Genomic DNA, 21,696 nt, shown 5'->3' with positions numbered 1-21,696 from the left:
TTCATGGATGGAGGTTAGTCATTAAGGATAAGAGTATTTTGAAGTGTTTGTGGCTTGTTGGATGTGTAGGCGTGTAATTTCCTGTGTATTTGTGCCCAGAGCTGCTGATGACCGGAATTTGCAGTCAGCAACAAACTACCTGGCTGGCCGTTCACTACACTGACAGCTGGCGACAAATTTTATGTGGGCTTTTGCGTGGAGATTTGCTGTCATTGGGCCTGTTCCAGTCCAACACCCTCTACAGGGATCTGTGACATGTGTGAACAGGGAAAGCAACAGTGCAGCTCTGAACCAAACAAATTGAAGAATCCTCACTGAGGCATGCAGAATCTAAACCAGGAAGGATAAATTAGATTTAAATATAACACAGAAAGTGAAATGACGATTGGGAAAGGAACGATAGGATTAAGCGAGAGAGACATAAAAGAGACAGAAAAAAATTTAAAATATTTTAATTTGTTTGAAGGAAATCTAACACTAATTAATTTCTGAAGGAATGAGACTCCATATTTGTAAACTAACTTTTTCAGGGTCAGAGGTTGTTTTGCAATAATTATGACTAATCACATTGTTAAAAATCCACTTTAACCTGAATACACCAGCCTAACTTTTTCTGCTATGTTTATTGGTTAAGTACAGCAAATTCACACACTTACATAGATGTCAATGCTGACTCTATCAGCGAGGTACTGTTATCGTGCAGCCTGTGGAGGAGCTGGATAATTTGGGACCACAACTTCCAGACTTGTGTTTAACTGTGTATGTGCGGACTCCAAAAGTCGCAGAGAGGGAAACGGGCCATCTGGGACCAGAGTGAACAGGGCAAGCAACAGTGTATCTCCTTAACCAATCAGAATGAAGGGTTGCAGAATTAACAGTGCAATAACTGAGAAGCAGAGTCAATTAGCTTGGGTGAATTCAAAGCAAAAACAAATACAGAAAGAGAAATAGAGAGGGAAAGAAAACTTGGATTAAGAGAAAAAAAAGAAACACAAAAGGAAAGTTTTAAAAAAAAAACTTTTTAAAAATCTTCAACAATTAAAAACCTGAAGGAATGAGACTCGTTACTTGAAATCGCTGATATTTAGTGTCACTGGTTGACTGGTTGCAATTAACGCTTACCTTGTCGTTAAAAGGGTTTTTAGATTGGAGTGGACAACTTAACACTCTGTGGCGAGTTTTGTTTGTATCTGCTGCACAAATACAGCAACTTTGTGCCATTCAATGCATTTCAATGCTGAAATAGACAGCAAGGTATCACTTTCACAAAGCTATCGGTGGACCAGCACAATTTAGACAGCAACATTTGGATATGCACACTTAACTGCACATCTGCCCCTTGCCTGAAATTGCTGTACCATTTGCCTGTAAGTAACGGTGAGTGCCATTAGCCTCACCATTATTTTGACAGGAAAATCTGGGCCAAAGTGATTTTTTTTTTAAAGCATTTGTTATTTATCCTCACAGAGACCTGTTTATTTGAAGGCATTTTTATAGCTTCTCTGAGTTACAGTAAAAATTGAAAAGCTTTCACAACTGCATGTTTTTAAGCTTGCTGTGCCTAATGTGCATGTATGATGGTTAGATGACTTGAAACTTCAATTTTCATACTTAGAGGGAAGAGGCAGTGTGTGTTCCTCGGGCCTCATTCTGGTGTATGTTAATGAGATTGGTAGTAAAAATAAAGGTGCACAAATGGGTGTAATTTTGGGTATAATTTCTGAATAATGCAGCACAATAAATGTCACCCCATGATGTAGGGCTTTGCTGCTCACTCTCCACAATCGCACCAACTATTTTAAAGCAGCTTTTCTACCAAAGGATCCCATGGTTCACATAGAGCAGGATTTTACGTGGTGAAGGGTTTAGGAAGGTTGTCGACAAAAAAATGCAATGGACAGCAAATGAAGGATCATAGTAGAGGGAAAGAATAAATTAAACTGAAATCCTAAAGAATTGCCCTCTTTTCAGTTGTTGACTCTTGTTTTTGCCAGTTTGTCAGAGGAATTCATGTCACATTTTGTTCCTAATTATTCTGACAGTATAACAGCAACCCATTTAACAATTAGATCCTGCCAAGAGATGAGAAATGTTCCAATCTCAAAGACCTGATTTTAACTGAGTGCAAAAGAGTTCATTTAATAAGTGAAGTACTTCAGCATGTATGTTTAGGTATAGATATTGGGAACTCGAGCAAATTGAGATGAATAGCGTGTAGTTGATTCTACTTTGCAATCCAGATATTTTAAATGCAGTTACAGTTTGGTTGCTGTATTGTTACATGCACTTCGGGTTCACACTCAAAAGATTCTAAATCTCTCTCACTTTACTGATTGCGCAATGTTTTGCTGTGGCTGAGAAAAAGGGGGAAAAATCTGTGACCCTGGTCCATCTTATTAGTTAGCTAATAGACTGTTTAAGATATAGTCTTGGGAGCTTTCAAGTTCCTGATGCTTGGGTCTGGACACATAGGTTGGCTTACTTCTTAGAAATTCTGATACATGCACATTAAACCTTGAGCCAGTATATGTATGTATGTAGTTTTATTGTATTTCCACAATTTAGATTTGTGAAATCAGCAATATGAAATATTTTATTGCCTTTAATGTGAGTATAGTTTAAAGATGTGTATCTTGATTGAAAGATATGATCAGCAATCTTCACATATGCTGGAGGAATATGTAAATCTGTTGCCAAAGACAGATACAACTTGAGGCATGTGTGCTTCCCTGAGTGATATTACACGTTGACTGCCAGTACTCTGGAGTATATCAGCATGGTCTTGAATTAGTTGGAATTTATAAATACATCAATCTTTCAATGAATGTTCCTTTTGATTCTGTGGGACAGCGATGACACTGCAGTGATAACTTGCTGTGCTAATTGTGAGGATATAGGTTGGCTAATTGTTAGAGTAACTGCTGTGCTTTGCCGCTGAAGGCAGGTAACAGTTTTAACTGCCTCCTTCATTTTTGCTAAACTTTTGATGAATTCTCCACCCATTCCATGATGATTCACTTTTTTTTCTCTATCAGTGACTTCATTTCAGAAATTGTAAAAATTTTGAGGAGTGAAGAAAGAATGAACTTGCATTTATATCACACCTCTTGTTACCTCTGGATGCTCTAAAGTGCTTTACAGCCTTAAACACTTTTTTGAAGTGTAGTCAGTGCTGTAATGTTGGGCAATGCAGTAACCAATATGTACGCAGCAAGGACTCGGGCAGCAATTCAAGAAATGATCACTTAAACTGTGGTTAGGTATGTTGCTTGAGGGATAAATGTTAACCTGGTCACTGGCAGAACTCTCCTGTTCGTCTTTGAATAGGGCCGCGGGATCTTTTACATCTATCTAAGAGAGCAGATGGGGTCTCAGTTTAACGTATCACCCAAAAGGTTGCACCTTTGACAGTGCAGTACTTTCTCAGTATTAGCCGAGATTATATGCTCAAATCCTGGTGTGGGGCTTGAATCCATAATCCTTTTACTTGAGGCAATAGTGCTACCACTGAGCCAAAGCTGAAACCTGAAGGAGGAGGGAATGGGGAGAGGAGAAAAGGAAGCAGGCTGAAAGAGGAGGATGGGGGCGGGGGGTGTTGGTGGGGAGAAGCGGGCAGGACAGAGATGAGGGGATGAAGGAGGGAGAGAGAAGGGAAGAGTGGGGCAAGAGGAGGAGGGGAAAGAAGAGGGAAGAAGGAAGGAGAAGGGGAGGAGAAGATGAGGACAAGAACAGGTAGAGGAACAAACTGGAATAGCTGGGGAGAAGAGGATGTGCCCATGCCCTTCCCGCTTCCTTTTTCACCCATTGCTCTTTCTCCTTTTCCCCCTTTCCCACTATTCCCTGGTTTCTGATGGAATAATGGAGGTGCCTCTGCCCTGGGAATTGAATAGATTGATGCGGATATCACAATAAGAACATACAGAGAGGGGCAAAAAGAGTTTAAAAAAAAATGAGGATAAAGGGTCAAAAAGAGACTGGAAAAGAAATAGACATATATTTGCTTTCTTCTTCATCCAAAACACCGCAGGAGGTCAACTGAAATACTTTGTATGTCACATAGACATATTACTGTTGTAGTAAAGTCGTGATTCTTTGGACTCCCTACGGAAAGTTCCCCCACTTATAAAAACTGTGCATCTAGTACGCACCTTGTCTGTCACACTTATGGCATCATTCTTTGAGTGTCATTTTTGTGTCCTACTTGGGCCTGATTGAATCAAATGTCATATTCATAAAACTGCAACAAATCACAACTGAACAGCTAGGGAATGCATCAATCATTAAGTAACAAGTGGGAATGAGCACCACCGATCATGGATAACTTTCACAGGAAGTCGATGGAAGCGACTATATTAAAGGCATTATTCACTTAGTAAATAAAGCACAGCAGAACATTCTGGATGGCTTACTTAATTACTGAAGTTTGGAAGGAGGATTTGTACAAAATTTCTGATTTTAAATGTGTTTATTTAACCTTTAACCACACAACCTCTTACTCACATAAATTACTGCTGCAGAGATATTTGTTAAGGAAAAGATTAAAATTCATAATTTCTGACACGAGAACACACATTAATCTTTTCCTCAGTTTTACATTTGATCGTCCTTACCACAAGAACCCAAACTCCAAACAGTTGAGTCAGACTGCCCATTTGACATTGTGGGTAAGCAGATGTTTTTGAAAGGAATTAATACGTGCATTAATATTATATTTTATACCATCTCTTTATTTATTTTTCAGGAACCGATCAAAAAACAGTAACCACACAGTCACTGAGCAGATCTTTTCGAAGCTTCTTTGCAGAACAATGTAGGCCTTTCTTGCACCATGTACCCTTCCCTCCTCCAAACCAGATATACCTAAATAAGAACGTAAGAACATAAGAAATAGGAGCAGGAGTAGGCCATTCAGCCCCTCAAGCCTGCCCCGCAATTCAATAAGATCATGGCTGATCTGTCCCAGGCCTCAACTCCTCTTTCGGGCCTGCTCCGTCTAACCCTTGACTCCGAGATTTCAAAAATCTATCTACCTCCTCCTTAAATACATTTAGTGACTTACCCTCCACAACCCTGAGGCAGAGAATTCCAGAGATTCACCACCCTCTGAGAGAAGAAATTTCTTTGCCTCTTATTTTAAAATGTGTGCCCCCTTATTCTGTAACTACATCCTAGTTTGAGATTCCCCCACTAGTGGAAACATCTTCTCAACATCTACCTTGTCAAGCCCCCTTAAAATCTTATATGTTTCTATAAGATTACCTCTCATTCTTCTAAACTAAAAGTGAAATGTAGTTAAAAAGCCAGCTTGGTGTGTCTTCTACCAAATTGTATGGATGGCTGAGCAGAGCCTGAATGCCTATTGCACATGTATTGCCTGATGTTTGGATTTGGTAAAAGATGGCAGCCATCTTGATGAGTATTCCTGAGCCTTGTTTAAGCCTGAAAAGCCCATCCAATTTGACCAATGCCTTTTTCCAAAGACTCTGTTCACACCTATTTTAAAAGCTCTAATTTCCTTATCTGGAAACCCATTTATCCTTTTCTGAAATCAATGTTATTTTATTTCCAATAGTGTATAATGTATTCACAAACCAAGGTTGAAGGTCAGAGTTGAAAAGAGTTAAAAAGAATATCAGATAAATTAGGAAATGTCGAGATGAATAGAGAATCCTCCAGATTTTTTTAAACAAAGGCCTTGGACTCTGTGTAATTCTGGCAAGGCTGCATTTATTGACTATTCCTAGTTATAATGGTTGTTACAATGGTAGTTATCGTGGCTTATAAGGCCACTTGAGAGCAAGTTAGGTGTAAAACATGGCTTTGGTGGGAGATTGGCACAAGCCATACAGAAACTCAGGTCCTAAATATGTCTTCTTTCTTTGGCCTCCTTGTCTCGAGACAATGGGTAAGCGCCTGGAGGTGGTCAGAGGTTTGTGGAGCAGCGCCTGGAGTGGCTATAAAGGCCAATTCTGGAGTGACAGACTCTTCCACAGGTGCTGCAGAAAAATTTGTTTGTCGGGGCTGTTAAACAGTTGGCTCTCCCCTTGCGCTTCTGTCTTTTTTCCTGCCAACTGCTAAGTCTCTTCGACTCTCCACACTTTAGCCCCGCCTTTATGGCTGCCCGCAAGCTCTAGCGATCGCTGGCAACTGACTCCCACGACTTGTGATCAATGTCAGGACTTCATGTCGTGTTTGCAGATGTCTTTAAAGCGGAGACGTGGACGGCCGGTGGGTCTGATACCAGTGGCGAGCTCGCTGTACAATGTGTCTTTGGGGATCCTGCCATCATCCATGTAGCTCACATGGCCAAGCCATCACAAGCGCCGCTGACTCAGTAGTGTGTATACACTGGGGATGTTGGCCGCCTCGAGGACTTCTGTGTTGGAGGTACGGTCCTGCCACCTGATTCCAAGTATTCTCCGGAGGCAGCAAAGATGAAATGAATTGAGACGTCGCTCTTGGCTGACATACGTTGTCCAGGCCTCGCTGCTATAGAGCAAGGTACTGAGGACACAGGCTTGATACACTCGGACTTTTGTGTTCCGTGTCAGTGTGCCATTTTCCCACACTCTCTTGGCCAGTCTGGACATAGCAGTGGAAGCCTTTCCCATGCGCTTGTTGATTTCTGCATCTAGAGACAGGTTACTGGTGATAGTTGAGCCTAGGTAGGTGAACTCTTGAACCACTTCCAGAGCGTGGTCGCCAATATTGATGGATGGAGCATTTCTGACATCCTGTCCCATGATGTTCGTTTTCTTGAGGCTGGTTAGGCCAAATTCCATTGCAGGCAGCCGCAAACCTGTCGATGAGACTCTGCAGACACTCTTCAGTGTGAGATGTTAAAGCAGCATCGTCAGCAAAGAGGAGTTCCCTGATGAGGACTTGCTGTACTTTGGTCTTCGTTCTTAGACGGGCAAGGTTGAACAACCTGCCACCTGATCTTGTGTGGAGGAAAATTCCTTCTTCTGAAGACTTGAACGCATGTGAGAGCAGCAGGGAGAAGAAAATCCCAAACAGTGTGGGTGCGAGAACACAGCCCTGTTTCACGCCACTCAGGATAGGAAAGGGGTCTGATGAGGCGCCGCAATGCTGAATTGTGCCTTTCATATTGTCATGGAATGAGGTGATGATACTTGGTAGCTTTGGTGGGCATCCAATCTTTTCTAGTAGTCTGAAGAGACCACGTCTGCTGACGAGGTCAAAAGCTTTGGTGAGATCAATGAAAGCAACGTAGAGGGGCATCTGTTGTTTGCGGCATTTCTCCTGTATCTGACGAAGGGAGAACAGCATGTCAATGGTGGATCTCTCTGCTCGAAAGCCATACTGTGCCTCAGGGTAGACACGCTCAGCCAGCTTATGGAGCCTGTTTAAAGTGACTCGAGCGAAGACTTTCCCCACTATGCTGAGCAGGGAGATTCCACGGTAGTTGTGGCAGTCACCACGGTCACCTTTGTTTTTATAGAGGGTGATGATATTGGCATCGCGCATGTCCTGTGGTACTGCTCCCTCGTCCCAGCACAGGCAAAGCAGTTCGTAGAGTGCTGAGAGTATGGCAGGCTTAGCACTCTTGATTATTTCAGGGGTAATGCCGTCCTTCCCAGAGGCTTTTCCGCTGGCTAGAGAATCAATGGCATCACTGAGTTCCAATTTTGTTGGCTGTACGTCCAGCTCATGCATGACTGGTAGAGGCTGGGCTGCATTGAGGGCAGTCTCAGTGACAACATTTTCCCTGGAGTACAGTTCTGGGTAGTGCTCCACCCAGCGGTCCATTTGCTTGCATTGGTCAGTGATTGTGTCCCCTGATTTATATTTGAGGGGGGCGATCTTCTTGATGGTTGGCCCAAAAGCTCTCTTAATGCCATCATACATTCCTCTGATGTTTCCAGTATCTGAGGCCAGCTGAATATGACTGCATAGGTGTTGCCAGTAGTCATTTGCGCAGCGCCTGGCTGTTCTTTGTGCAGTGCTTCTGGCTGCTTTAAGTGCTACGGATGTTAACTCGCTGGGGGCTTTCTTGTAGTTCAACAGTGCAATGCGCTTAGCGGATATGACAGGTTCCAGCTCTTCAAAATGAGATTGAAACCAGTCTGCAATCCTCTTCGCACGTTTGCCATAGGTGGTGAAAGCTGACTCATAGATGGTGTCTCTGATGTGGGCCCACTAAATATTAAGCACTTTATATTCTGCAATGTCATCAGTACATCAGTTGTAGGGAAAATGTTGTAAACTATTCTAAAGGGTGTGATAAATGGACACTTGGATAATAATAATCTGATTGGGCATAATCAACATGGATTTATGAATGGGAAATCATGTTTGATGAACCTGTTGGAGTTTTTTGAGGATGTTCCTAACAATAAAGGGGAGTTGGTAATATACTTGGATTTTCAGAAGGCTTTTGATAAGGTCCCCACAGGAGGTTGGTTAGCAAAATTAAAGCATATGGGATAGGAGGTAATATGCTGGCATGGATTATGGATTGGTTAACAGGCAGAAAGCAAAGAATAGGAATAAACCGGTCATTCTCGCGTTGGCAGGCTGTGACTTGTGTGGTACCGCAGGAATCAGTGCTTGGGTCCCAGCTGTTCACAATGTATATCAATGATTTGGATGTGGCGACCAAATGTAATATTTCCAAGTTCGCAGATGACACAAAACTAGGTGGGAACATGTGTTGTGAGGAAGATGCAAAACAGCTTCAAGGGGATTTGGACAGACTTAGTGAGTGGGCAAGAACGTGGCAAATGGAGAATATAATGTGAAAAATGTGAGGTTATCCATTTTGGTAGGAAGAACACGTGCAGAGTATTTCTTAAATGTTAGGAGATTAGGAAGTGTAGATGTACAAAGAGACCTGGGTGTCCTCATCAATAAGTCACTGAAAACGAACATGCAGGTGCAGCAAGCAGTTAGGAGGGCTAATGGTATGTTAGCCTTTATCGCAAGAGGATTTGAGTATAGGAGTAGTGAAGTCTTGCTTCAATTATATAGAACCTTGGTTAGACCGCACCTGGAGTTTTGGTCCCCTTACCTTGGGAAGGATATTATTGCGTAGAAGGAGTGCAACAGAGGTTCACCAGACTTATTCATGGGATGGTGGGACTGTCCTATGAAGAGAGAGTGGGGAAACTAGGCTTGTATTCTCTTGAGTTTCGAAGAATGAGAGGTGATCTCATTGAAGCCTATAAAATACTTAAAGGGATAAACAGAGTCGATGCATGTAAGATGTTTACCCTGGTTGGGGAGTCTAGAACCAGGGGACACAAGTTCAAAATAAGGGAGAGGCCGCTTCGGACAGAGATGAGGAGAATTTTCTTTACTCAGAGGGTTGTGAATCTTTGGAATTCTCTACCCCAGAGAGCTGTGGAAGCTCAATTTATGTTTAAAGTAGAGATTGACAAATTTCTAAATACAAATGACATAAAGGGATATGCGGATATTGTGGGCAAAAGACATTCAAGTGGATGATCAGCCATGATCATGTTGAATGGTGGAGCAGGCTCGATGGGCTGAATGGCCTACTCCTGCTCCTATATTCCTCCTATGTAATAACAAAATATCATTAATTCTGCATGCCATGTTTTTTGTGGGCAGAGTGTCCATGTTTGTCTCAGTACAAAATGTGATCCTGGTTAAGCTTGTGGCCCTGCTGAATAACATGAGTTTAGAGTCACTATAGCCCCAATCTTGAGAGTCTGACACCTTTGTAAAAATGCTGCAATATTTAAATATTTGCAATATAGATGCCAACTGTGCAACTGACAAATCAAAAGTATGGGCTTGAGAGTAAATGAGTTATTTTTGAAAATGCTATGCACTTTACTTTATAGTTTTGTCTTTTTCTAATGACTGGTTGAATACTTCCTATCTTCCTTCCGAGTACAGTATCATAGTGGCTATGATTCTGATCAATATTCGAGACCTGTACTGACAATCTGGAGACGGGAGTTCAAGTCTCACCATGGCAGTTTGTCAATTTGAATTCAGTTAATTAAATAAGTCTGGAATTAAAAAAAAAGCTAATATCTGTAATGGTGACGGTGAAGCTGTCGGATTGTCGTAAAAACGTGAGCGGTTCACTAATGTCTTTTTGGGAAGGATACCTGCCTTCCTTTAGAAAAGGAAACCTGCTGTCCTTAGTCAGTCTAGTCTCTATTTGACTCCATTTCCACGGTAATGTGGTTGCCCTCTGAAATGGCCCAGCAAGCTATTCAGTTGTACCAAACTGCTACAAACGGGTATAATGAGAATAAAACTGGATCACCTAGCAATGATTTACGCATCGAATTCGGACAACAAAGGCACACCCAGCCCAGGTGACTTTGCAAAGCCCTCCTCGCTATCATCGTGGGACTTGTGCTGACATTGGGAGAGCTGTCCCACAGATTAGTCGAGTAACAGCCCAACATAGTCATGCTCGCTGAATCATACCTTTCAACCAACATCTCTGACTCCTCCAACACCATCCCTGGGTATGTCCTTTCCCATTGGCAGGACAGACCCACCAGATGTGGCAGCACAGCAGGATACATTCTGTACCCTTGCTACACTCAGTGCTGCTTCCAAATGGTGTTCAACATGGAAGAGTATTGATTCATCAGTGGAGAGATGGCAGTAGGTGATAATCAGCAGGAGGTTTCCTTGCCCATGTTTGACCTGATGCCATGAGACCTCATGGGGTCCAGAGGCAATTTTGGGCCTCAGGCCTACTCCCTCACAAATAATTTTGGTTCTTTCCTCCTAATTATGGCACTGAAACAACAGCACTCATAAATGAGTGGAATCTTCATGTCCTACATTTCAGTGTGTCCACTTTGAGTGGGATGGTCTAAAGATCCTATAAAGGTCATGGTACATAACTGTTGGAATTTTTTCTTTAAATTACTCACTGATTCCAAAGCATGTTGAAGATAGACTGCAGTACAGGTGAGGTTGTTTCATATTGTCTAAGATGGATGTGCATTCTTGAATAAATTATTCTAGGAGTTGTGAGGCAATGTGGGTTTCTGTTTTTACTTTGACAATTCCTCTTCCTTCTGGCCTACAGTCCATCTTGTTGATATATGGAACATGATCGAAGCTTTCCGGGACAATGGCCTCAACACTTTGGACCATAGCACAGAAATTAATGTATCCCGATTAGAGACCATCATTTCATCTATCTACTATCAACTGAATAAACGCCTTCCAACCACCCATCAAATCAGCGTGGAACAGTCTATCAGCCTGCTCCTCAACTTCGTCATAGCAGCATATGACAGGTCAGTGTTCAGGTAGCCCTGCATACAAAGGTAACTCACAGATAGCCAGGGTAGGGGCACTACATTATTGTGACATGTATTTTATTTTTGAAGAAGTCACTTTCCTCATTCGTATGAAGATTCTTAAGTACTTTTTTCCAAATTACCAAGGTGATGTCAATTATGTGGAGCGTCCTGGAGCAATTCCATTGTAAACACTTCTGGGCCTGAGAACTAGTTTCCAGCTTTTTCGGGTTAGGGAAACCATCCTCTGGGCTGGGACTTGAGATTTCCCAGCTATTAGCATACCATCTAGAGTTTACAGCTCTAGAGTGACTCTCAAGCTGGCCTGAAAGCTCATCCCATACTGCTTGTCCTGGAACTGCCCTGGGAACTCCTCATGGGATGTTCTTCTCCATAATTGGTCAGTGAAATGACTGAGCAGAGAGCGAGAACCGGTTCATGAATCATGGAATGATGCAATGCAGAAGGAGGCCTTTCAGCCTTTTGTGCCTTGTCAGCTCTTTGTTAGAGCTATCCAATTAGTCCCACTCCCGTGCTCTTTCCCCATAGCCCTGCAAAGTTTGCTCCTTCAAGTACTTATCCACTTCTGTTTTGAAATTGATTATTGAATCTACTTCCAACACCCTTTCAGGCAATGCGTTCCAGACCATCATAACTCGATGTGTAAAACATTTTTTGGCTTTGGTCACTGGTAACAGTTTCTCCTAATTTACTTTATCAAAACCCTTCATGATTTTGAACACCTGTATCAAATCTCCTCATCCTTCTGTACTCCAAGAACAACCCCAGTTTTTCCAGTTCCGGTGCCATTCTGGTAAATCTTTTCTGTGCCCTCTCTGTGCCTTGACATCCTTCCGAGAGTGCGGTGCCTAGAAGTGGCCACAATACTCCAGCTGGTGTCTAACCAGCATTTTGTAAATGTTGAGCTTGATTTCCCAGGTTTATATTCTGTTCTTCTTTAATAAAGTCAAAGCCCCATCTGCCTTTTTATCAGCCTTCTCAATTTGCCTTACCACCTTCAAAAACTTGTGTGTGTCCACCCCTGGGTGTCTGTCTCTGCACTTCCTTTAAAATTGTACCATTTAACTCATAATCCTTCTAAATCTTCCTACCAAAGTGAATCACTTCACACTTCTCTGCATTTCATCTGTCATGTCTCTCCATTTCAGTGTGTGTTCTCCTGATGTCTGTTAATATCGTTCTCACTGTTTACTAAGAGTCTCCATATCAGTGATAAAGTTGACTCAATCAAAAAAAGGTTGAAGCAACTTGCAGAAAAAAATGTTTACTTCGATGAAATAAGAGTAATGTGTTTTGAACAAAAGTTACTTAGTACTCCCACCGATCAGGTAAGTTATTTTTCCCCATTTGAATAAAAGAACAAAAAAACAAACAGCAATAGTTTTCTACTTTGTTCTTCCATTAATTTCTCCCCACCTATTTCACTGTGTGTATCACGGGCAGCTGCTTTTGTGCAGATTTTGAAAGCTGCACAGCAGATTTGACATCCAAAAAAGATGAAAGATCATGAAAGAGAAAACTATTTTTTCCATCCATTCTCTCGCCATCACTCTTAAAGGAACTGACTCATACTGGGGTGCATTACAATAGTGCTGGCTTGCCTCTGGTTCATCCTTGTGCGAAAAGCTAAGATAGAGGGCCGAGGCTGTCCATGCATGAAACTGCTAAAGTTGAAAATAATAAAGAGAAGGTCATTAGGAGGTTGTAATTTGGTGATTCTGAGTTGAGTTTAAAAGGCTAAAAATTGTAGAAGGAAGAAAAGTGAATAAGTTGAGGACTTCCAGAAAATTAAGGATCTTGTGTTCGAGACTCTGAAGTGAGTCTTGACTTCAACAGTGTGGAGGAAGAGTGTGCAGAGTGGTATACTTGGAAATTTCATAGGAATGCAATAATGTAGTTAGTGACCAGAAATATTGCAATGGTGAGGGAGTTTGGAGGAGAGAAGCGAGAGAGAAGTCAACTGCCACATGACTAGCACTTTTCTGTATCCTGTCCACAAGTATGAGAAGAGATTCCCCAAATATGAAGCAGTATTGAACTCTTAGACAGACTTGGACTTTATAGAGACTAGGGAGAGAAGTTAAATCCGAGAAGGAGTGGGAATGGGGGTTTAAAATTACAAAAATCACAAATCCATCCCACCCCATCTCTTAAGGTGCCCGCTTCCTGTTTGAACAGAGGTGGGTTGCTTGGGGGGATGACTAACCTGCTCTCTGGAGGCGGGTCTGTAATTTAAATAATTTAATGAGTCTGTGTGCCACAAATTTTACAACAGCTTTTATTATATATGCAGTCCAGGTTTCCCAGGGCTCGTAAGCGATAGTGAGACTGTATCAAAGAATCATAGAATGTTTACAGCACAGAAGGAGGCCATTTGGCCCGTCGTGTTTGTGCCAGCTCTCTGTAACAGCAATTCACCTAGTCCCACTCCCCAGCCTTTTCCTGTAGACCTGCAAATATTTTCTGTTCAGATAATTGTCTAATTTTCTTAATTTTTCAATTCCCTTTTGAAAGCCTTGATTGAATCTGCCTCCACCACATTCTCAGGCAGTGTATTCCAGATCGGACCACTCGTTGCATCCTTTACCCTTGCACCAAGTAGGCAAGAAACACTTTTATACTCTTGGTCACAATTGCAGAAAACGTTCTCTATCCCCCAAATTATTGAATCCCCTATGACTACAACCTTCCTTTTCTGCTCCTTCCCCCTTTGTTTGGCCTCCTGCTCCATGGTGCCAGGGTTAGGCGACCACTCTTCACATGTTCAATGAATATTTATCCTTCAGTATATACTACGTCACTCTACTGTGATGGGCTGGGCATCATAGTTAATCGTTAAATAAAAATAATTTCCAGCATCCACAGTATTTTGCTTTTTATTCTGATTAATCCTGGTCTTGTCTTAATCCAAAATTCCAATTTGTGAACTTCCAGGAATCGAAAAAAAGTTCTAAAATGTATTATACAAGTTGTGTTAATTTTCTTTTAATAAAAAGTGAAACTCATTACTAGAATAACATTACAGTAGTAAAAAACATCAACAGGACTCATGCAAATAGAGATGTTTTGTACTGTTGATGTGTTAGTCCAGTTAATGTTGCACCAATTACTGATGTGTCACACTATAACAAAGTCCATTTTCTTTTGCAGTGAGGGTCATGGAAAGTTGACTGTGTTCTCAGTCAAAGCTATGCTGGCAACAATGTGTGGAGGAAAGATCCTGGACAAACTACGGTGTAAGTAAGAACAAAATTTGAATGCAAGTTTATTGCTCTCCTTCCTCTGCCTCTCCCTGGCTCGTATATGGTTCCATGCAGGTCAGGTGCCCTCCTTGCCAAAGTGACCTTTCATGAATGAGCCCAGACGGTGAGTGCCAGCAAGTGTTTGATTGTGGGGGAGCCAGAACAGTCCAGTCCAACCCTGACCTCAGCCAGTGTCAATACATGCATGCTTGAAGCATGAGTCATTGCCTAGTGATTGCCTCGTGGTCGTTTATTGCAAGGGGAATGGAATATAAAAATAGGAATGTTTTGCTAGAGTTGTATAGGGTAGTGATGAGACTACATCTAGAGTACTGTGTACAGTTTTGGTCTCCTTATTTAAGAAAGGATATAAATGCGTTAGAAGGTTCACTTGACTGATTCCTGGGATGAGCGGGTTATCTTATGAAGAAAGGTTGGACAGGTTGGGTCTGTATCCATTGGAGTTTAGAAGAATTAGAGGTGATCTTATTGAAACATATAAGATCCTGAGGGGACTTGAGAGGGTGGATGCTGAAAGGATGTTTCCCCTTGTGGGAGAGACTAGAACCAGGGGACACAGTTTAAAAACAAGGGGTCATCCATTTAAGATGGAGACGGGGAGAAATTTTTTCTTTGAGGTTTGTGAGTCTTTGGAACTCTATTCCCTAGAGAGTGGTGGAGGCAAAGTCATTGAATATTTTGAAGGCAGAGGTAGATAAATTCTTGACTAACAAGGGAGTCGAAGGGTATCGGGGGTAGGCGGGAAAGTGGAGTTGAGGCCACAATCAGATCAGCCATGATCTTATTAAATGGTGGAGCAGGCTTTGATGGGGCCGAATGGTCTACTCCTGCTCCTAATTCATATGTTTGCATGATCAGGAGTTTGAATTCTGAATGGGTTTTCCTTTCCTAATTGAGGGATGTTGAGATATTAGGTGCGGAGACTTTCTTGATCTCTTTGGCTCAGCTAATTACTAGCTTAAGCTGCTGAGGAAGCAGAGAAAGTGTATTCTTCATGGAGAGACACATTTATGTGTTATGACTGACTCGAAGATTGGTATTACAGCACATTAAGTGTATTAGGCATTAAAACGCATGCTGTGTTACTCATTTTCAGTACAATGCAGAACATGGATTCTGCACGTGGAGCGATATTTTCTGCATTTGGTTCTTGGAAAAAGAACACAAACTGGATTATTCAGAAATATGATGGAATAATCAGGAAATTATTATAGTTTAAAATGGCCTCTCCCAGCTTGGAGATTTAACTGTGTTATAGTGCTTTGTTTGGCTTCTAATATCTCTGTGTACAATCTGTACCTAGTGCTTTTATCTAAAATAAAATTGCAAGTTGATGGGGGAAAAAACCTAAAATAAATTGTTTATATTTAGATTTTAAATCCACTAACCAGCTTCAAAGTCTTAGGGGGCAATATTTGTATTTATCATGCAAGGCAGCTCTGTATGTATAGTGAGAAAGAAACTGTAGATCTATATTAAGATTCCTAGCTACAAAAGACCTGAAAACATCCTGCAATTGGGAACAGGGTGAGGGAAAGTGCCAATTTCAGTTGGTTGGTGATGTAATCGCTCTGATTTGCTCCATTGTCACTGGCATATTGGTACCATTACTTGAGGCAGTTTGCACTTGAGCTAATATGCTTTAATATTGAACAATGCAATAGTCATCACCATTCCCGCCACTACCAGCAGTGACAGACCTGTATCCAGCAGCACTTGACCTATATCCTTCTTTGGCCTCCTTATCTCGAGAGACAATGGGTAAGCGCCTGGAGGTGGTCAGTGGTGTGTGGAGCAGCGCCTGGAGTGGCTATAATGGCCAATTCTAGAGTGACAGGCTGTTCCACAGGTGCTGCAGAAAAATTTGATTGTCGGGGCTGTTACACAGTTGGCTCTTCCCTTGCGCCTCTGTCTTTTTTCTTGCCAACTGCTAAGTCTCTTCGACTCGCCACACTTTAGCCCCACCTTTATGGCTGTCCGCCAGCTCTGGCGAACGCTGGCAACTGATTCCCACGACTTGTGATCAATGTCACAGGATTTCATGTCGTGTTTGCAGATGTCTTTAAAGCGGAGACATGGACGGCCGATGGGTCTGATACCAGTGGCGAGCTCGCTGTACAATGTGTCTTTGGGGATCCTGCAATCTTCCATGTGGCTCACATGGCCAAACGTCCGAGTGTATCAAGCCTGTGTCCTCAGTACCTTGCTCTATGGCAGCGAGGCCTGGACAACATATGTCAGCCAAGAGCGACGTCTCAATTCATTCCATCTTCGTTGTCTCCGGAGAATACTTGGCATCAGGTAGCAGGACCGTATCTCCAACACAGAAGTCCTCGAGGCGGTCAACATCCCCAGCTTGACCTATATGTTACACAGTTAAACTCTCACCAACATGACCAAAGATAGTAAAGACAACATCTGTAATTTTACTGCAAGCTATTTTTCACAATTTAAGTGGCCACCATTTGAAAATTTCACACACCCATCATTATGATTTTCTCTCCTTTTAATGTTCCCGGGGTTGCGTGCCATTTCCCACTAGGAAGGCTGGCCTATCTATGATTTCAGATCTCCAATGATCATGTTCCTGACTGACGTTTATCTTCTCGTAGCCTGGAAGGTGCTTAATTGGAGACTGATGACCTTTGTGTGCCACTGCTTCCTGTTTTAGTTCATGCTGCTACTCCTAATCTGCCCATGAATACTCCCAAACCATTAAGTTTTAGCCTAGATTTTCCAAGTATACACTGGCAATGAGAACATTGCTTGTTGCCAGCACACAATTGGCAAATCATAGATGGAGGTAATTGCGATTCTTGGATATGCATTGGTGACAAATGAGCAAGGTTCTCTGCAGCGAACGTGTTCTTAGAAATTGACTCCTTTTTTGTTGTCATGGAAGCATTTTCACATCACAAGATTTTATGTCCTTTGGCTGATCTGATTAAATCTTGAGCCCACTGCACCAAATGTAAACCAAGTGATTCACTTAATGAATAATAGGCCTGAAGCAAAGCCTCAAAGTTCAGTTCTTGACCACTGCTTTATCTGTGCCTGCCCCCATCCCACTTTACCCATCTTGGTTCACATTCCCTCTGGATCTGTTTGCACGGCACCTAAAGCTTTTGCTCTATCCTCGAAAGACTGTACTTCATTTCAGCTTGTAGATACATAATGACATTACATTTTAATGCTCATGAATTTTGAGCTAATTCTTGCACTTCGTCCTCAAATCTTTTGTAATATTTCTGAAAGTACTACATTCTCACTTCTTCGCCTGGAATTTTACGCTCCCCTCAAGCGGGCTGCGGGATGGGGGTGGGGGCAGCTGTTTGCGGTTGCGTAAAATCAGGTGGGATAGCGGGGCTGCCATGCCCGTCACCTACACACTTCTGGTGCTATTTTACCAGCAGTGGAGGAGGTGGCAGGCAGCTTGCCTGCTCCTTGGGCAATTGCGGCTCTTAAGTGGCGGATGGGCATTTCGGCACCTGAGCTGGTACCTAGTAACACCTGGAGGCCTCCTTGCAGACTGGGGTTGTAGCCCATCTGATTGAGCATCCTGTGCCCCACGGAGGGCCCTCCATAGCAGCACCGACCACCCCAGCTGAAACAACCCCCCAGCCCTACACTCTGATTCCTGCACCTCCCCGCCCATCTCATTGGGGCCAAGCCGATTGTTCCCGATGAGGCCCGACCTCCCACTTAGCTTTTTGGAGGCCGCTGTCCATGTTCCTGCTCTGGCTGGGTGCAGCCCCAGCAGGCGCCACCACACCTGGTGGCACTCCTGGGACTGAAGAGCTGCCAGTCCTCTGATTGGCCAGCAGCTCTTGGAGACGGGATCTGCTGCGTCAGAGGGACAGAAACCATGACTGCAGGCACTTAAGTACCTGGGCCCCATAAGATATCAGTGTAGCTTCCAGAGCTGGTGGAGGCAGGCTCGCCCCCAGCCTTCCAGCTGGTGAGTTGGGCCACCTCCTCATCGTGAAATTGTGGCCGTTGTTTCTCCCAAGCTCATTATTTAGATTTTACACTTGTGAGTGAGATGTTGACCAAAGTGTTGAGGGAAGTCCGTGACCTATCGTATCAACTAGACTGTGGCTAATTACCCAAATAATTCAGCTGGACAGGTATAAAAAGATAGAATGGTTACAGCACAGGAGGCCATTCAGCCTGTTGTGTTGATGCCTGTTCTCTGCAGTTCCACTTCCCCATGCTTTCCCTGTAACCCTGAAAATTTGTTCTCTTCAGATGGAGAGAAGCTTGATGAAGAGAAAGCGATAGATGTTGTCTACATGGATTTTAAGAAAGTGTTTGACAAAATACCACATATAAGGCTGGTTAACAAATTGAGGTTCATGCAATAGGAGGACCTGTGTCAGCTTGGAAAAAAAATGAGAAAACAGCGAGTCGCAGTAAATAGCTGTTTTTCAAATTTGAGGATGGTAGATAGTGGTGTTCCCCAAGGGTCAGTGCGAGGACCACAGAGGCACTTGGGGAGTTCATGTGCACAGATCTTTGAAGGTGACAGGACATATTGAGATAGTAGTTAGCAAAGCATATGGGATGTTGGGCTACATAAATATTGAGTCCAAAAGCACTGAAGTTATGCTGAACCTTTATAAAGCTCTGATTAGGCCACAACTAGAGTATTGCATCCAGTTCTGGTTGCCACACTTTAGGAAGGATGTGAGGGTCCTTGAGAGGATGCAGAGATAATTTACCAGAATTGGTTCCAGGGATGAGAGATTATAACTAAAAGGTTAGGTTGGAGAAGCAAGGGTTGTTCTCCTTGGTGCAAAGGAGATTGAGAGGAGATATGATAGAGTTGTACAAGATTATGACAGGTTTAGAAAAGATACACAAAGAAAAACTGTTTCCATTAACTGTTACAAGGTCTAGGGCACATAGATTGATGATGTTGGGCAAGAGATGCAGGGGGAATGTGAGAAAGAAATTTGTTACGCAGTGATTGGTAATGACCTGGAACTCGCTGCCTCTGAGGGTGGTGGATGTGGAGACAATGAGTAATTTCAAAAGGAAATTGGATGGGCACTTGAGGAAAATAAACTTGCAAGGCTACAGGAAGAAAGCAAGGGAATGGGACTGAGTGGATTGCTCTACAGAGAACCAGCGTGGACTTGATGGATCAAGTGACCTCCTCCTGTGCCGTAATGACTCTATGACTCGAGGTGCTTATCCAATTTCCTTTTGAAATCGCCGATTGAATCTTCCTGCACCACACTCTTGGACAGTGCATTCCAGATCCTAAACACTTGCTCCGTAGACATGTTTTTCCTCATGTCGCCATTGGTTTGCTTGCCGATCAACTTCTATCGCCGTCTTCTGGTTTATAACCATTCTGCCAATGGGAACAGTTTCTCTCTATCTACTATGTCTAAGATACTCATGATTTTGAACCTTTTGTACTCTATGCCTCTATTTATAAAGTCCAGGATCCCTTTTTAGCACTTTCTCAACCTGCCGCCTTCAACATTTTGTGCACATATACCCCCAGGCCATTCTGTTCCTGCACCCCCTTTAGAATTGCACCTTTTATATTGCTTCTCCTCGCTCTTACTACTAAAATGTATCACTTCATACTATTCCGCATTAAATTTCATCTACCACGTGTCCACCCATTCCACCAGCCTGTCTAAGTCCTCTTGAAGTTTATCACTATCCTCCCCACAGTTCACAATACTTCCAACTTTTATGTCACCTGCAGATTTTAAGATTGTGTCCTGTGCACCCAAATCTAGGTCATTATTTAGGTCGGGAAAAGCAGTGGTCCTAATACTGACCCCTGGGGAAGCCGACTGCATACCTTCCTCCAGTCTGAAAAACAACCGTTCACCACCACTCTGAACAAAACAGATCCTCATGACTGCAGAAATAGTGAGGCGAATCTGGATGTAAAGAACACTCAACTATTGCTGCAGCTGTTGATTTGTTTTTTTTTTAGAGAGTTGTTTTACTTGTATTTTTGCACACTGATTATCCCTCTTAATTATTCACCAGATGTCCTGCATGAGACATTGTCTTATTGTGAAACCGGCTAACATCAATCTCCTAACATTGATCAACCGCATTGCCCAAAAAAGATTAAATTAAATTTATTTGTATTTTTATTTCACTCATGTACCATATGGGTAGGATGAAAATTTGAGAATTTTCAATTATTTAGCAATCCTGATGATGCATCAGCATCCTTCCGCCCTATTACAACACCTTCTCTCCATTATGGCGGATGATGGAGATGCCCCAGCATTTGTTTTTTTTACCAGCTTTGCGATCATGCAATGCGATGTATTGTCTCTGTCCACATGATCATTATCTTAATTATCTGCCATAATGAAGAGCTTCCCCTCCTCCCACCACCCCTCCCCACATAAAATGGGTAATGGATAATGGCAAATAACTGAACTGAACATACTTGACTTTGTCCTCACCAATCTGCCTGTCACAGATGCATCTGTCCATGACAGTATTGGTAAGAGTGACCACCGCACAGTCATTGAGGAGAGGAAGTCCCGTCTTCACATTGAGGATTCCGTCTGCCGTGTTGTGTGGCACTACCACCGTGCTAAATGGGATAGATTTCGAACAGATTTAGCAACTCAAAACTGGGCATCCATGAGGCACTGTGGGTCATCATCAACAGCAGAACTGTACTCAACCACAATCTGTAACCTCTTCACCTTGCATATCCCCCAATCTGCCATTACCATCAAGCCGGGGGATCAACCCTGGTTCAATGAAGAGTGCAAGATGGCATGCCAGGAGCAGCACAAGGCACATTTCCGAATGAGGTGTCAATCTGGTGAAGCTACAACTCAGGACAACTTGCATTTCGAACAGCGTAAGCAGCATGTAATAGATAGAGCTAAGCAATCCCACAACCAACGGATCAGATCAAAGCTCTGCAGTCCTGCCACGACCAGTTGTGAATGGTGGTGGACAATTAAACAACTAACTGGAGGAGGTGACTCCACAAATATCCCCATCTTCAATGATGGGGAAGCCCAGCACATCAATGCGAAAGATAAGGCTGAAGCATTTGCAACAGTCTTCAGCCAGAAGTGTCAAGTTGATGATCCATCTCTGCCTCCTGCTGAAGTCCCCAGCATCACAGATGCCAGACTTCAGCC

At 42.8% G+C, this 21,696-nt stretch overlaps 1 protein-coding gene across 16 annotated transcripts in view; it reads left to right on the top strand.

Annotated features, from left to right (window-relative positions):
* LOC137357516 (dystrobrevin beta) overlaps nucleotides 1–21,696 on the top strand; it is a 580,754-nt gene that overhangs the window by 194,531 nt on the left and 364,527 nt on the right. For all 16 annotated transcript variants that reach the window (XM_068023985.1, XM_068023970.1, XM_068023952.1 and 13 more), the window contains 2 exons: nucleotides 11,048–11,261; nucleotides 14,436–14,521. In XM_068023985.1, the coding sequence (XP_067880086.1) occupies nucleotides 11,048–11,261; nucleotides 14,436–14,521 (300 nt within the window). The remainder of the gene's footprint in view (nucleotides 1–11,047; nucleotides 11,262–14,435; nucleotides 14,522–21,696) is intronic.

The sequence above is a fragment of the Heterodontus francisci genome, chromosome 3 (genome assembly GCF_036365525.1).
Source record: "Heterodontus francisci isolate sHetFra1 chromosome 3, sHetFra1.hap1, whole genome shotgun sequence".
NCBI lineage: Eukaryota > Metazoa > Chordata > Chondrichthyes > Heterodontiformes > Heterodontidae > Heterodontus > Heterodontus francisci.
This window is presented reverse-complemented; position numbering and strand designations above follow the sequence as displayed.